Source organism: Cryptococcus neoformans, chromosome 7 (assembly GCF_000149385.1).
Source record: "Cryptococcus neoformans var. neoformans B-3501A chromosome 7, whole genome shotgun sequence".
In the NCBI taxonomy this organism is placed as follows: Eukaryota; Fungi; Basidiomycota; class Tremellomycetes; order Tremellales; family Cryptococcaceae; genus Cryptococcus; species Cryptococcus deneoformans.
This window is the reverse complement of record NC_009183.1, coordinates 1318679-1335389: the sequence shown is the minus strand read 5'-3', so window position 1 is coordinate 1335389 and position 16711 is coordinate 1318679. Positions and strand designations below refer to the sequence as shown.

The 16711-nt window shown below is 47.8% G+C and overlaps 6 protein-coding genes across 6 annotated transcripts in view; all 6 read right to left on the bottom strand.

Moving 5' to 3' along the window:
- CNBG4460 (hypothetical protein) overlaps positions 1–2083 on the bottom strand; it is a gene marked incomplete at both ends in the record, with an annotated part of 2865 nt that extends 782 nt beyond the window's left edge. The window contains 5 exons of the mRNA XM_769053.1: positions 1–155; positions 236–520; positions 583–678; positions 728–888; positions 936–2083. The exon at positions 1–155 is cut by the window's left edge and continues 297 nt beyond it. Of these exons, the coding sequence (XP_774146.1) occupies positions 1–155; positions 236–520; positions 583–678; positions 728–888; positions 936–2083 (1845 nt within the window). The remainder of the gene's footprint in view (positions 156–235; positions 521–582; positions 679–727; positions 889–935) is intronic.
- Positions 2084–2956: 873 nt separating this feature from the next.
- CNBG4450 (hypothetical protein) lies at positions 2957–6018 on the bottom strand (the record flags this gene model as incomplete). The annotated part of the gene is made up of 18 exons (XM_769052.1): positions 2957–3249; positions 3313–3393; positions 3446–3826; positions 3877–3944; positions 3996–4040; positions 4089–4162; positions 4216–4251; positions 4327–4428; positions 4485–4595; positions 4644–4724; positions 4780–4877; positions 4927–4994; positions 5046–5328; positions 5387–5486; positions 5565–5708; positions 5772–5867; positions 5920–5937; positions 5989–6018. The coding sequence occupies 18 exons, from the start codon at positions 6016–6018 to the stop codon at positions 2957–2959; spliced, it is 2109 nt and encodes a 702-aa protein (XP_774145.1).
- A 952-nt stretch (positions 6019–6970) lies between these two features.
- CNBG4440 (hypothetical protein) lies at positions 6971–8287 on the bottom strand (the record flags this gene model as incomplete). The annotated part of the gene is made up of 2 exons (XM_769051.1): positions 6971–7764; positions 7816–8287. The coding sequence occupies 2 exons, from the start codon at positions 8285–8287 to the stop codon at positions 6971–6973; spliced, it is 1266 nt and encodes a 421-aa protein (XP_774144.1).
- Positions 8288–9101: 814 nt separating this feature from the next.
- CNBG4430 (hypothetical protein) lies at positions 9102–10319 on the bottom strand (the record flags this gene model as incomplete). Its single annotated transcript, XM_769050.1, has 5 exons — positions 9102–9357; positions 9408–9471; positions 9535–9935; positions 9990–10132; positions 10197–10319. The coding sequence occupies 5 exons, from the start codon at positions 10317–10319 to the stop codon at positions 9102–9104; spliced, it is 987 nt and encodes a 328-aa protein (XP_774143.1).
- Positions 10320–13070: 2751 nt separating this feature from the next.
- CNBG4420 (hypothetical protein) lies at positions 13071–15197 on the bottom strand (the record flags this gene model as incomplete). The annotated part of the gene is made up of 10 exons (XM_769049.1): positions 13071–13095; positions 13153–13334; positions 13386–13440; positions 13495–13618; positions 13669–13756; positions 13807–14197; positions 14244–14383; positions 14431–14596; positions 14644–14739; positions 14794–15197. The coding sequence occupies 10 exons, from the start codon at positions 15195–15197 to the stop codon at positions 13071–13073; spliced, it is 1671 nt and encodes a 556-aa protein (XP_774142.1).
- Positions 15198–15733: 536 nt separating this feature from the next.
- On the bottom strand, positions 15734–16352 carry CNBG4410 (hypothetical protein; the record flags this gene model as incomplete). The annotated part of the gene is made up of 5 exons (XM_769048.1): positions 15734–15772; positions 15822–15909; positions 15963–16061; positions 16122–16267; positions 16320–16352. The coding sequence occupies 5 exons, from the start codon at positions 16350–16352 to the stop codon at positions 15734–15736; spliced, it is 405 nt and encodes a 134-aa protein (XP_774141.1).
- Positions 16353–16711: the final 359 nt, after the last annotated feature.

The following is a 16711-nucleotide window of genomic DNA, read 5'->3' as shown; positions in this document are numbered from 1 at the left end:
CTTATGCAATCGGGTGGCATCATCTTCGTACTTCTTCACTACCTCGGGATCCTTCTTCAGCAGTTTACCGATTTTCGCAACGAGGGACGTGACGTGGACAAGGTAGGCATTGGCCACAAAGTGTGTATCTGTACGCCCATGCGCAGGATATTGAGCTGATCACAAAAGTCAGCTTGGTTGATCATATCCCCAAAGAAGTAGCACTTGCGAGGAGCATTCGGGTCCAACCAGTCACCATACTGAGGGGCTATCTCTGACCAAAGCCCATCCTTGCCTCTCGGCACACCCTCATCCAGCCACATGCGCATGCTACCCCATTGCTTCTCCATAATCCTTTCGTCACCAAAGGTGTTGTACAAATCCCAAGGGGCGATAGCTACCACATCAGCCCAGATGGATTGGGGTTTGGGGTGTTGGTCGTTGAATTTGTTGGGAGGAACATAGGGTACGACGGTAGGCGGCACGCCTTTCCATTCAATCTGTTCGGCAGCCACGTCTTGGAGCCAACCTTCAAGGAACCCTAGTGGGATCTAGTTATTTCCATGGATGTGGGATAAGAGATAAGGCAAAAATGAAACCTACCTGAAGTGTCAAAGAGGTAATTTGCAGTCGGTGCGAATACCTGAATATCCCCCGTCCATCCTAATCGTTCGTCCCTCTGCGGACAATCAGTCGGGACTGCAAATCCATCAGCGATCAAATCTCAACGAATGACAATCCGAGTTACCAGAGACGAAGTTGGACATCATTCCCCATACAACATTCTCGTGCAATCTATTGACCATGTCATGACTCGATGTGAATGTCCCTGTACGACGCATATCGGAGAAAATGACAATAGCGGTAAAGTCCTCGAGGGTTGGTTTGATGCCCTCTATCTCAACGTACCTAACATATTGTTAGAGCGCGGAAATCCAAACACATTATGCACCCACCTGAAGCCGTGGAAAGTGAACTTGGGTTCCCATCCTTTCGTCTTCCCACCCAGAATAATCTTATCATTCGGCTCCGCCGTTCTCAACGGCCTTGTTCCAAGCTCCCCATCCTCCAATACCTCTGCATGCCTCAATAATAGCTCCTTCCCTTTCAGATCCGTCTCAATCCTCAAGAATCCTACAAGGTTCTGTCCGAAATCGAGAATGGATTTGCCGGAAGGTGTCGTGATAAGTTTCACGGCTTTGACTTCCTTGACTCGCCTAATTGGTGGAGCATCGGAAGCGATGAGTTGGGCTTCCGGGAAGGAGAGGACTTCGACAGGGGAGATCTTCGCCTTGGACTCGTCGTATGTCAAATCGTACACCTCGCCGTTATAAATCTCGGAATTCTTGATAGGCCCATCGACGCATTCCCACGTCTCATCCGTCACCACTTCAGCCTCACCATCTGTTTCGAGCTGTCCCAAGAATCCCAAGCGACTGCCCCAATTATTGCGTTTCCCAGGTCTACCAAGACGGGTAGCGTACCATCCTTCTCCGACGTACGCGGTGATCGTATTCTCGCCTTGCTGGAGGAGGGAGGTGATATCGTATATCTGATAACGGAGATGGTACTTGTACGATGTCCACCCGGGGGCCAGAATCTGGTCGCCTACCCTCTTCCCGTTGATCTCGCATTCGTACACTCCGAGAGCAGACGCATAGAGTCGGGCTTGAATAGGAGCAGACTTGAGAACAAAGGTCTTGCGTAAACGGAAAGGCGGTTTGGGGGCGTCAACCTCTTGAGGAGGACCGGAGATAAATTTAGCTTTCCACTCTCCTCGGTCAAGCAGAGCAGCTTCGAGTGTGATCCCAGCCCAGTTTGTTGTCGACCCATCGGTACCTGTTGAACGAACTTTGACCTCCACGATCTCTCTCGATTGAATAGATTTCGACGGCCAAGAAACGAGGACGGACTGCTCAGACTTGATAATGTAGTGCTGCGCCTGATGATTCCCAGAATGGGTGATGATAAGCTCGTAAGAAGCTTGTTTCCAGTCTTTGAGCGTTGTCGAACCGAATCGCCATGTCAGGCGAGGAGTAGGATGGGCGATACCAAAGCCGGATTCGTGATGTTCAGCTTGTAAGCTGACGATGGTCACCGACATGTTGTGAGTGGATAGGTGGCCAGCTCATGACTCGGAACCGCTTTGATTTATAAGCCATGACCATGTAAAACGTTCTCAAGGTGAACACTTGCGAATGTCGGGTGGATGTTTGGACTCGGTGCTTCGGGAAAAGAAGCTTGCGGAGAAGACCATCATCGGTTCATGTTCTTACCGTTCTCGTGTGTTTTTCATTCCTTTCGTTTCTTCACAGTTGCTCCTTGAGGATACACTCAGATATTCGAAGGAGGACAATTGCTACCCAATTATTTACACAGCATACCGTCACGAGGTCCTTCCATCCCTGCTTCCCCAGTTGTCCAAAAACAGTGGGTACTTTTCTTCTTCAGTATAGTGAGGACGGGCATCTCCGAACTTCATCGCATTCGATTTCAGCTGCTGGGAAGAATCCACCTTCGCTGTTGTACGTCTGTATCAGGAGGTGTCTTAGTCAAATAGTAGTACGGTTCAATTCATGCGATCCTCTTCCTAACTTCTCGGTACCCTTACCGTTACTGAAATAAGTACCAGGCAGATGATTATTCGTGGATGACTAATCTACCCCTCTTCATTTGCATATGTTGTTGCGCAAGCTTCGGGGAGTGTTAAAACCATCAAACGCGTTCAGTGTTTTAGAAGGTGCTTTCGGTAGAAGTTGTGAATAAATCACATAGCGTGACAACAGACCTTACTTGTACCGGCCTTCGTCGACATCGACGGATAGGCAAAAGATACAATAAGAATGGCGGAAGACTCCGTGTACATACGTAGACAAGCAATGGTACAGATCTATGATCTAATTGTACAGACCAGAGTAGGGCATAGCAGGAAAATCGTCATTACTTCAACAATTTTGCTTCTTTCTTCTTTCTTAGCTCAATAATCTTCTTTCCTTACTTTGCCCTCCTTCCCCTTCGCCGCCTCCCTTCTCTCCTCTTCAATCTCCTTCAACTCATCATCCAATCCCATTGCCTGCTCGGGGTCCTCCATCTCTGCATTCTGTCTCTCCAAGAGCGGCTTGATGAGTCGTGTGAAGTACGGGTGTTCCTTGGGCAGAGGGTTGGCCGCTTGTACTTGCGAAAAGTAAGATTCGTAGACCGAACCGTCATATTTGCCCAGGGGTGAGTTGAGGATGTGGTCGCTAAGGGCAAAAGCATCGACGAGTGGAACTGTACAGGGCAACCTGTTTAGCAAGTATATATTTGAGTATGAAGGTCTTGAGCAACGCTCACCTGCTATAGTGCGGACCTCAGCACAGAGGCCGTCAACGCTCGTCTGGACCTTGTCCATCTGTTCAGCTGTGAAGTAACCGTCTACCAAGCATGTTAGTGCAGCTCCGCTTGAAGCAGTGAATAAAACACATACATTTCAGGAAGTAGCCCTGTTGCTCTTCAATCTGCCAAAGACCATACAACTTTGCCACCGTCCTCAAGATTTCCGTCTCAGCACTTTCCTCCATATCTTCCACAGCCTCCTTGAACATTGTAAAAATATACCCCACGGTATGCACCTTTGCAGCGATAAACCTTGACTGAGAGCACATCTCCATAGCGACTTCCTTGGATTTGCCAGCCTTGAGGTAGGAGACGTACTCCTCAGCAGCTTTTTTGATAACGTTCGCTGCAACGCAGTTCCAGGCGCGTTTAATGTCGGAGAGGGTGAGGGACGAATCGGATTTGGCGGTGAGGATGGATCGGTCATTGAGGTACGCAACTCCAGAGACAAGGTGTTTGCCTTTGATGGCGGCTTTGATGAGGTTAGATGGATGATCACTGGGGGTATTCAACATAACTTACCTCCCCAAGCCCCTACGAGTGAACGGCCGGCCTGCAAGCTCAAGATAGTGTTGTCACCTTCCCAAGTACTACATCCTGTTAGCATGCGGATACTGGGAGTGAGTAGAGTTTTAATTCACCATTGAACAGCGAAGTCAGCGTACATGGTAGGGAAGTTTGAGTAACTAAATATGATCAATCACGTCGAGACGGCGAGGAACGAAATAGCTTACGCTGAGTACCCATGACCACCGCACGACTGTCTGCACTTGTCTATGGTATCTAGACAGGCCCAAGTACAGAACGCCTTGACGTGATGTCAGCTTTCGATCCAAATATTGTCATTCTCTACGAACATACCTTGAGGCCAGCAGAAGTAGCGTGAGTCTCCTTGAGCTTGTCGAGAATCTCGTTCAAATTCGGCTTTGAGATTGTCAGCTACCATTCTTGATTGGAATAGGACGGATATACATCAGAGGGATCCATCGTGTCCAAAGATTGGGTCATGTCCTCATACATCTTTGTCAATTTCAATCCAGTGAACCCAATGGCGATAGCTTGGGCTAGAAGGGGCTGTACCGTTTGGTCAGCACTACAGTACGTGTATGCAAAGGTCAAAAGGGACATGCCATTAAGCGTCGTTGATGGATGGGGTAATCCAAGATCTGAGTCTCGAGTTGGTTTTTGCCAGTCGCGAACTGTCGGCGAACAGCGGCGTAACGGACAGCAATCGTTAGAGCCTAAAAGATGGGTTAAAACGGATTACGTCGAGATGACGGAAGACATACTTTTTTTGCAGAGTTGCTTGAATCAGTCACCATAGACGTTCGTCCGCCAAGGAGAGCACCATATGTCAATTGGGCAAGAGCCTATGGAATGGATGATATCAGCAAATGAGGTTAGAAATATAGAGAGAAAACATACAGGCTCAGTGACGACACCGTCCCTTGACACTTGAGTGTGTTTCATGAGCATGTGTGCTCGCGGAACACGGACGTAAGTGAACTGGATGTAACCGTTGTCTGTGACAGATTAGCTTGTATACCGTCACAGATCAGGATTCGAGCTTACCGATACCGTCTCTGCCCATCTTCTTTCCAATATCACCGATAGTGATGCCCGGCAGCAATTGGAAAGTCCTACACATTCTCATCAGCGTCAATTTACCATCACCGAAGAAACCAACTTACTTGGTATCTCTCAGTTGAGTTACAAAAGTCTTCACGCCATACTTCTTTCCATCCACGATCATCTGCGCAAACACAGCAGCATGTGTGGCCGTACTAGCGGCGCCACCGATCCACCATTTGGTCGCTCCAAGATGAGGAGTGTGGATGATGAATTCATCGGTCTCGCGGTCGAATGTGGCGGTGGTTTCAAGGCCGGCGACGTTGGAACCATGTGCGAGCTCGGTCATGGCAAAGCAGCCGATGACGCCGTTGAGCCCTAGTACACCGCGATCGATCCAGTAGCCTAGCAAATCAAGAGAGTCAGCAAGTTCTGAAAGAAGTGATGGCGACCAGAGACGCACTAAGCTGGTTGGGCGTAGCACCGCTTCGAAGAGCGCCCAAGAATAGGCCGTACGCAACACCAAACCTAGTCCAAAATGAGGGGTCCGCAATCCCAATTAGCTACAAGTAATGTCAGCCATCATAATTGCAAAATAAAATTCGCCTAGTCCCGCTACGACACTAGCCTAAAGGGCCTACCTGCATTCTTAGATTGAAGACTTCAAGACTCTCGTTCGTCACAAAGTATACCATGGAGGCGAACTTCTCCATAGTACGTTCTCGAAGTTCATCCTTGCTAAGGTCATGAATATCGGAGAGCTTAAAGGCAGGATGTCTTGCAATCTTGGCGTAAGGTACATCAGCCCGTTGTCGTTGGCCGAAAGACGGAAAGTGACGTCGACTTACCTCAGCCATGAATCTTTCCTTCAAGACCAAGGCTTTTTCGGATCCATGCATCTTGATTGAAAGCTTCCGTACGTTGAATGGAGGATTGGCCCGCTCCTATGTTAGGTTAGATGATGGCAAGGACGAACGTGACGCAATGAGAACATACCATGGCGAGCGTCTCGACCTGGCCAAGAGACATGTCAGTGACTCTCGAAAACAAATTTCGGTAGCTTACAGTGGTAGGTTTTGGTCTTGGGAATGCCATCTTATGGTGTATATTATGATGAAAGATAAACAGAATCAAAAAGGGATTTGTTTGCCATCTTTAAGATCTTTTCGAGTCTAGGAGAGCTCTGACGATCACCCGGCAATCTACCACAGCGCTTTAGCCGGAAAAGTGTCTTACGTAACACAAAACCTCTGTGTCAATAAGGCTCGACGCTTTGAAGGGAGGAGTAGCAGCAGCACTGGCAGTCTGCTTCATTATCATTAATTATAAGATGTCTACCAATAAACGAAACCACTCAGTATCCTGAATTTTTACTGCCGGGTCAGTTTGACGAAGTCGAAGGGAAAGTTGCCAAGTTTTACACTTCCTTATGGAGGAGGGTAAAGTGCCGAAGTTTGCGAAGGACCCGGCGTGCGTGAAAAAGCTCTTCGCATTGCGAAATCCGGTCCTCTGAAATTCAACAATCCGCCTATCAAGACCATTCATTTTCCCAGCCGTATCACACCTACGATCCGGAAACTGTATGTGTCCCTTCTTCCATATCTCTTCCATCTTATTTCCCACGAGGAGTTCACGGCCGCTATTACCAAGCAAAGTTACCCTTCAGTTTTTCCACAACATCACACAGGCTAATATTCTTCTACCAGGGAAAGCCGGTTGCTTATTCAACAACGTCAAAGCAGCTCATTTTAAAGCCTCGGCCCCTAGCTAATCTCTCTCTTACCGGGGACAGGAGCTGGTAAATAAAACATAAGTGGTCAAAAATAGCGCTCAATTGCCCAGAAGTATGTTTCCCTTTCTATCACCTATACTTTATTATCTTCCCCCACACATAATGCAGAGCATGACGAGGCATCATATACATGCGCAGATACATCAAAATCTGCTTAAAGGGACCATCAAGTTAATATTGTTCATTTACCAAAAGGTGTGAAACTGACAAACAGACATATCCGACAATGGCGTAGAACGAAACTCACCAAAAACATTAACTGGGTACAACTACACTCTCCTTGGTCACATCGTAGCTCATCAACGCATCGTCTTTCATGTAACCACCCTTCGTGAGGAGATACGCCCACATTCCCCACTTCTTGATAAACCATTCCAAGCCCGTCATCCCTTCCTGCCTCGAACTCCCACTCGCCTTGGTGAGCGATTCGACGATCTCAAACCTCTTCTTCCTCTTCTTCTCGAACTGCTCAAACAATTTCTCATAACCCTTCCCGACCGCTTCTTCATTGGAGAGAAACATAGATAGGAGACCGCCGTCTTCGAAAGCTTGGGCTGCACCTTGACCGCCTGAAGGTGGGATGGCATGTGCCGCATCACCTATCAAACAGATTCTCTTCGAATGCCAAGTCGGGAGACGAGGGATTTGGTACGGCGCCCAAACTCTTGCTTGTCCAGCTTCCTCGCTAGCAACCTTTAACAAGCTCTGGAGGGTCTCGTTCTGAACATCCTTATAGTCCTCTTTGATCCCTTTGATAGCGTCGCCGCTTTCTTCATACTCTCTCCATCCAGACCTAGTCCTATCCGGTACAGACTTTTGGGCGGCCCAGCCGATGCTTTCGCCAGAAGAGTCGCAGGGAACAAGCATGACCATGCCGGGACGGGTGTAAATAAATGCGGGGAGGGTCATGTAGGGAGGAATGTCCAGTGAAGAGCGAGAGACTTCGCCGCCAATGCCTGCGAGGCCGGCGTACGTAGGCGTAGGGGGGTCAGGGAGAAGATAGTTTCGGAGGCGAGAGTGAATACCGTCACAGCCGACTAGGATGTCACCTGGGAAACGTTAGGAAATGGGTCTATAACACGGTTTGGATGTGTACTTACCTGATGTTCGAGTACCATCTTCGAAATGGATCATTACTCCCGTCTCACTCTCGTCGATGCTCTTCCAGATCATCCCGTATTTGAAGTCAATCTTATCGCTTGCCGCACACGCCTCCAAAAGCTTTTTGTGCAAGATAGGCCTCTTAATTCGGAGCGCCTTGTATCCCCATCTCTCTTGATCACCCTGGGCGAATCCACCGAGCTTCATCCCGTCCTCTGAATAAAAGTTGATTTTCTCAAAGCTGAAACCATTGTCCTTGATCTCTTCGTAGACGCCTACAAGCTTGTCAAGGACGCGAAGAGCGTTGGGAGCCAGCATCAGGGCGCCGCCAATGTCGCCCGGATCAGAACGGAGCTCAAAGATGGTTGACCGGATACCGGATTTGGAGAGGGCGAGGGCGAAGCAAGTGCCCGCAAGACCGCCACCTAGGATGAGGACGTGAGAAGGTATCTTGGATCGTTCCTGGGCCATCGTGCAAGGTTAAAATAATGTTAAATCGTTGAAGCGAGAGGATGTAAAAGAGACGAGCATCCTCTCAGCTATATAAACACTTGCAAGGGCGGCCACATGGCCGAGGTAAAGATCGGTTCCCATCTCGCTCCCCCGAAAGGGGCAAGTAGAAAATAAATGGCAGGGGGAAGGGGAGAATAACGCAATCGATTACGCCGTGCCTTCTTCTGGTACCTATGGATTATTAACCTTAAAAATATTATCTCCTCTTGCTTCAACCTTGCGAACATGATAAAACGTAGGACGACGACATCTTGCGTGGGTCTCGACAAGCAGGCCAAGATACGTATAGATACGTATTCCCATACATTTGCTAGATGTAGGTGGGGGGGGGAGATTATCTATATACTTTGATGACAACAAGTCACTTGTCAAGCGATCACGTTTTATGCCAAAGCACATGAAGTTACATAATACGGTGATAAGATTTATTATTTAGCAAGCCGTGCGTTCTTTTCTTTAACATGATGTCTTTATCTACATGATTATAGTGTTATTGTACCGCAGATGAGTAGGGTTCAGGAAAGTCGCTTGTCGTCAAATGAAAGGAAGTGTAGATCGAAGAAAGTTGTTAATAAGAACCCGGCCTGCGAATCTACGTGAATGTTGTCACTACGATAGGAACATCTGCATAATTGCTGAACATAAGTCATCTCTTGTTCGTGTACATTGCGACATTATCACTCATTTTCATCTACTATCATACATATTCTCTTCTCTTTCCTAGCACCGGTTTCTTTCGTCACAGTTTCGGCCACCAACTGCCACTCATGGACTAGTCAGAACCAACGCTGGTAACAGCCCCATAGATACCTCGACCATCGGGCCCGGCACCTTCAGGGTCTTCAGCCCACCAAGCAGGCAAGGTCCAAGGACCCTCCTCATCGCTCTTGTGAAGCAACAAAAGAAGGTGAGTGAAACCGATCTTGGCGGCAACGTCCATGATACCGTAGCTGATGATCTCAGCGTTAACACTGATGAGGTTAATGCCGTCAGTGAGGATCCAGATGACGCCTTGGCCGATGTGAATCCTGTGAATGGTTGATTAGTGGCGATTGCAAGGAAAGTGTTGATGACATACAAGATGATCATGGAGGAGAGAAGGTAGAACAAGCCTTGAGTAGGGCGAGCTCTGTGAACGGAGGCTAAGTGGATGTCAGTCTATGTGAAAGATTGACAATGCTGCTGCAGAATGGGAAAGAGCTTACCTTTTCGACCTTTGGCGAGAAGCACGGTCCAGACGGCCAAGAATGCAAGATCGGCAACTGCGAACCAAGCCCACTTGGTCCCCGCACCTTTCCCGTGCTTACCCCACGGCCAACCGCCACCGACACTTGCAGCCCAAGCAGAGTATACTACAACCAACTGGGCGAGAGCGGCACTCAACGCTGTAGCGGGACTGACTCCTGCCAAGCGAGAAAGAGCAAGAATGGTGAGAGGACCAGTGATGGCAGCGTCAATGTAGCGGATCGAGAATACTTGACGGAAGAAGTGAACGAGAGGTTCGTGGTGACCGGGAGGACCGTAAATGGGAACAAAGGTGGATCCGATATGGGTCGCCAAGGACATGTAGGTTAAGGCGGAGACGGTGAGGATGACGGCAGAGATACTACAGCAAACATGTTAATGGCTTCACTTTGTTATATAGAAAGATTGAACTCACCCATGGAATAAACGGTTCTTCTTCTGAGTCCTACTAGTTAAGACCAATGCAACCACCAAACCGGCGATGAACAATGCAGTGAATACCCAGACTGAGACATGGCCGACACGAGTGGCATGTAAAAACCTTGGGGTAGCTGATGGCTGCAAAATCAAAGCAGAGTCAGTACAAGCTCTCACAGTCAGAACAGTACAGAGTGGCGCTTACGAAAGGTGCGGTGGGCAAGGGCAAATGGTGAGAATGGTGAGGACCCGGGTGGTGGGTGTTTGTGCCCCCCGGAGGGTTGACAGAAATGGTAGTGGTAGGCCTGAACTCTGCGAAGTAATCCATCCTGGCTAGTGATCACTGAATAACTACGAAAGTGGGAAAGGCGGTTGGGTATGTGCTCAGCAGCACCTATATATTGAAGAGGATTCTCCCGATGATGGTGCCAAGTGCCGTCATCTGACAAACGCACCGTGGGCGGCAAGCCCGTATGCTAACAGCAGCCGTACCATGCAGTCCTCGCAAAGTCCCAATTCCGAAGCAAAGGGGCAGAACTCGGGAATGCAAGGTACATTCATGTGCGTCATCGAAGACCTGCGCCTAGCATCATCGGACCACATCTTCCACCAATAATCATCCAAGACCGGCCCACATGAAAACTGCGCTTACAAGGGACAGTAATCATTTTCCAGCGCAGGCATTTCTTTAGCAGCATGGATGAATCGTTCATTCAGTTTTTTGCCTGTAAGCACCGGATGGGCATCTCCTCTCATGTTGTTATGCAGCCCTATTGCAGCTTGACTGGGAACCAGATGCTGAACCAAACGAGAAAAACGAGAGTGACGTAATGGCACCCAATTTGCCGTCTTTCGTCCACTCGGTATGATTACGTATTCAGGGAGAATAAACTGCTGCTGCTACACAGGTGATTTCATGGATTGCGGAGACTGACTTGGAAGTCCGCGAAGCCAGGCTATTTGCACACCCACCAGAGCAAAAGCCGCGAACGAAAATTCGATCGAAAGATGATAGATATGGATATGTATAAAAGCTTAGCAAGGCTAATTATCCGTTATTCCCTTCGCATTTGGGAACAACGCTGCTCCGTGCCAAAAGAAGCGAATAGCGAGGAGACATGCAAAAGTACTTTGATGGCTCTTTTCGAATCCGAAGTGGAGAGGTACGTATTACGCCTATTTTGTTGATTAACACCAGGTAAGCGTTACGGATAAGTTATTCGTTTGTAAGCTTAAATCCGGATCTGACAACGACATCAGAGGAAAAGATAACAATAGGAAAAAGAATGAGGTGATTGGCACATCTGGACCGCTAAACTGATTCCGACAAGACTTTCATGGTGTTCTGGTGTCAGCAAAGACTCCTGGAAGGCGGTGGATATCCAGAGTCCCAAAAGACGGAGAAATCCTTCTCGGAACATATATAAATGGGTAGGATTGTTCACGCAGACCCTCACTTACACTTCGCTTATTATATACTCACAATCCACGCAAAGAGAGATCACATCCTCTCATTATGTTGTCCAACAGACCACCAGACGCTACAACAGCAACACTCGACGATCACCTATCTGCCTTGTCTGCGACTACTTTCATGGCATCCAACGATGGTTTTCTCAGCAAAGTATCACCTTCTCTTGCTTCTACTTCAATTCTTCCGGATCTCGCCCTCGCATCTGCCGACGAAGTTAACCAAGAGGAAGTCACTCGCCATCCTTATCAGTCAACGATGGGCAGAGTTGAAGTGGACTTGAAAAAGAAGGGCCAGTTGAAACACATAAGAATGGTAACGCCCTTTCAAACATACTGACATCTTTTCTCATAGCCATCATCATCGCACCCTTCTCTGTTCTCGCATGGTATCTCATGCCCAAGGCCGAAGCTGTTGCTGATAACTTGCCTGGTGCCGCCAAACTGAAGTATATGGATCTCTGTGGCGCTTTCTTCCTCATGAGCAGCCTTGTTCTCTTCATCCTCGGTTTCACTCATGCAACCATTGGCGGCTGGAATTTTGTCATCTTCATCGCTCCTCTGGTCATCTTCATCGCTCTCTTTGTCGCTTCTTTGATCTGGGAACACTTTATGCCTCGAGGCCGTTCTCTTCTCCCTCATGGCATCTGGCAATTCCTCAATATTTTCCCGTTCATTATCCAAGCTTCCTCCGTCTTCATGTAGGTGGCTTGCTCTTAGCTTCGTTTGGGCGTTTACTTCCAAGAGAATTTGCTCGATTCTGCTATTCTCTCGGCGGTCAAGATCCTCCCTATGGGCGTCACTGCTGCTGTTGTCATGGGCGTCTTGACTCAAGTGTTCCCACGACTTATCACTCGGCGGAGATTTGTACACATGTTTCCTCTGCACTTTGTCTGGCAGGTAGCTTGCTTTTCGCCTTCAGGGAGGGAGAATACGGAGATGACTATTGGAGATTTATGTTTACTGCTCAGGTTATCGGGACTATTGGTGCAATAATCGTGTTTATCGGCATGAAGTAAGATTTTCTCTCTCTTTATCTCTCCTCTTTCAAAGAATGGTCTAAATATGACATACCTTGTTTCAGCACTTTTATCATCCAAGCCTTCCCCCTTGAATTCGTAGGTATCGGCGGATCTTTCGCCAACACTGTCTTCCAAGTCAGCGGTGTTATTGATATCTCTGTTGTTCAAGCTGGACTCGTCGGTGACGGTGAAAGCTGGGCCGGTTCCCCGAACATTTTCCTCTTTACAGGTGCCTACATTATGTTCACCAGCTTGGTGATCGTCTTATGGTATAGACAAAAGTTGATGCCCAAACTTGAAGGGTCTGTGGTAGCTGCCTAAAGCGGTTGCCTGCGTTTGAGGATCTGTTTCTTTGGAGGCCTTCTGCTTTTTTATTTGGGTATGTCGTAACTGGTCTAAGGTTTATTACTCTAACGTTAACGTTTAACGGTCGGACGGTCTGGAGTCCTTGTTAAAATAAAACGCGAAACATTGCGTTATACAACGCATGCGAATACTCATTTTTCATGCTCATGTTCAATTCTACAAGAAAGGATGCCAACAGTATCATACACACTCTCATAAAAAGAGGTAAGGGAATAAGTTTTCTACAGCATCTCGTATCGTCGGAAGCTATATGTGTCCGTCAGTCGTCCGCTCTGTATTGTCCTACTGCCAAGGAAAACTCACGTATAACCCAAGAACGCCAAATCTTTCTTCGCATCGCTTCCGGTTTCGGCCCCGACAGGGATATCCGGAACCTGGTCGAGTTCGTCGGTGGGGAAGTAGGAAGTATCGGTGATAGATCGGAGGTGGGGAACGAAGGGGGCATCAATCTCGCGTATGGTTGCCCAGTCGACACCATAGAAGAACTGCACGGGACTGCATCAATTTGATTCATATAGAAGGGAACTGGAACTCACAGGGTGGGCTTTAAGTTGTTCGACGGTGTACCTTCTGTCAGCCTCGCAAAGCATCCTAAACAATAGTCAATGAACCGTTTCAGAACAAGGATACATATAGGATACTGACCGCCTGATCAGATCCTCGGCTTCTCGACTGAGATGAACATCATCTGGGAAGAACAAGTAATTTCTCCAGTCGATGATCTTCTTGTAGACATCATGAGCATTCTCAGAACAGAAGGGAGGATAGCCTAAGCATGTTTCGTAAGTAGGCATTCATAGCAAGGATGATGAGACGCACCGACAAGACACTCAAACATGATAGCACCAAGGGACCACCAATCACATTCCTTCCCGTAACCCTGCTGCAAAAAGATTTCCGGGGAAATCTATCAAGAGTTAGCACAGTCGTTACTGTGGTACCGATTACGCAGCTCACATAGTCAGGAGTTCCGACAGTGGAATAAGCCAACTTCCTCCTGTTCGCCTTCCAGGTAGCAATATCCTGCTTGCTAGTCATCGTCAAGTTGATCGCATTTACCATAACACTATTTCGAGCCCCAGCGGCAGTTTGAGAATGTCGATTGCTGCCAGAAACGTCGCCCCCGCCGAGAAGACGCTGATAGTAGGCAGAGTCGTGTTGCTTGTGGAAACCAGTGGAAAGACCGAAGTCAGAGAGCTTGATGTGACCCAGTGAGTCAATGAGGATGTTATCGGGTTTGATGTCACGATGAATAAAACCAAGATTGTGTACAGCCTCAATAGCCAAGATACATTCGGCCATGTAAAACTTGGTGACGTCCTCCGAGAAAGTGTCATATTTGATGAGCCTATTTTATGGTCAGCTCAAACTTCGCATTTCCTTTTGAAGCTTACATAGTCATCAAGTCACCACCGGGGAGGAACTCCATGACAAGGTAAAGATACTGCGTGTCCTGGAAAGAGTAGTATAGTTGCACGACCCAAGGGGAATTGCTCTCGGCAAGCACGTCCCTCTCAGCTCGAACATGCGCAAGCTATCTCGACATAAGTTTTTAGATCAGATCATCAAAATAACACACACCTGGTCCTTTTTGAACATTTCATTTTTCCTCAAAGTCTTCATAGCATATATTTTACCAGTGTCGGCTTTTTGGACGAGTCTGACTTCACCGAATGCACCCTTACCAATGACCTTGACAGTACGAAAGTCGTCAAGGCCAATTCGGGTGCGTCGAAGACGGAGATAGCTATTATATGTAAGCGGACGATGAACCGATGATGATGGGGAACTCACTTTGACTCTCGACGGCCGAGATTGATTAACTGACGGGCCTTTAAGGAATCGGGAGTGAGAGCATCAGCTGCGAGCTGCTTTTCGAGCGCCGTTCGTCTAGACGGCAAATTAGCACATAATTCAAAAAGTCGATGTCTCCACAATACTCACCTCTCCTTTCTCCCAACCACACCTTCAACGGCCTCCTTGTAGAATAGCTCCAACTTCATTTTCGCACCCATCGCCTTTCCCTGAACAGCTTCCGAGAATTGCCCAGGCTTTCGCTCAAAATACACGTAGTCGGGTCCTTTATCACTCGCGAGTGATCCCAAGCCCTCTGCACCATTGCCTTGAATCTGTCCACCTGCATTAGCTTGTGCTACAGCAGGAGTCGGTCCTTCTCCAGGTCTCATGGAGCCCGGTTGACCAATATTGGGTTGAGAAACCTGTGGGACGGTGGGCATGGGCGATGTACGGCCTGGACCTGCCATGTTTTGAGGGTTCAGCATATTCTGTTGCTGCTGCTGAAAATTTGATGGGCCCGGTTGTTGTTGCTGACTTGGGCGATACGACATGCTGTGGAAATGGTAGTCGAAGCCAGTCGACGTCTGATGCCACGCGATGAGATGTAAAAGAGAAATATGCACAATGCGCGTTTCCTCTTCGCAAGCACACTCAAGTTTAACGCGTCAGGGTTCAATTATAGAACGGGTGTCTAATTTCTAATTCTCATTACAAATCGACTTTCAGCCATTACAACTCTATACTTCTAGAGTTGGAGCAGCCGACACTACGATCTTCATCGACGGGTGTCTTTTTGCGTTTACGTTACAACTGCCTTACAACAAGGTCTGCTGATATCACCATCGACGTTGCTCTTCGGACGTTTCGCTCATTCCAGTTAAGCTTTCCAAAAATCGGAGCTTCCGTAGGCTTTAATTCAGGCCATATCATTGTGAAGTTTTCAGTGCTATTGCGATACATATCATGATGCGAATCACTTCGACATTTGTTTCATTTGGATGTACTTCTGACTCTGCTATCCTAGTAATACAATCGCCTTCATCACTATGCCCTACTATGCCATATCATATCCCACAGTTAATTTCGTTTAGGCGGTTCGGTACTTGTGAGGATTGTTGTCCTTCAACTGTGGCGATTGTCAGGGCTAATGTGGAAATTCAATAAAAGATACGTACATGTTGCATAGACTGGTTAAGAGTGGGATGGGCATCCTCGTAATGGCCGTCTCGGGTCTTATATCTGTACTTAAATTGGGCGACAGAGCTGTCAAAGCATCAGCAAGGGAGACAATCGCTCGAAAGGTCAATTTGACATACGAAGGGTATGTGTCAAGCTTGTCGGAAGAATCCCAAGGATTGACAATGCCGGTTGACACTAACTTCTTAACTGGTTCGGGCTCGACGCTCTTCTTCCAGCTAAAGAGCAGCAGTCATAAGTATCGAATCGACGAGACTTGGAGAGGCATAGCAACTTACAACATGTAACCGGCAACACCAAAGATACCAGTCATGATGAAGGCGAGAGGGTACAAGGCAGGATCTCTCTTGGCAAATCGGTTGACCCTTCGAGTGGCCTGTTCGATATTACCAGTGGCTGAAAGCTTGCTCTGAGGGGTCTCAATCTACATGATTTGGTAAGCAATCTTCATTTGCACTTGGCGGAACGGTACGTACAGAGGGATCATGAGGAGGGAGAGAAGAAGACATGTTGAGTTACTGTTGATGGGTTGATAATGATTTGTTCTATTTAGATAGTCGAGCGAGTTACCTGTCAATATTTGAGACGTGAATGTGTGGGAAAGACAAGAAGCGCAAGTGCTGCGAGAGGTATATATACCGGCTTAGAATAATATCCGACAGTTCGATGGTTGACATGTGACGCAATATGGTGATGCAAGATCTGTACGGGAATCTAGTTTGCGTAGCTAATAAATCTACATCGATATGCAAAGCCAACTACGACATATACGACAACTCCCCTTAGTCATACCTCATACGCAAGTGGAGCATGACATCCGCTGCAGAACGGGACTTGAGCTCAATGAAGGAAGCAAGGCTTGACGTCA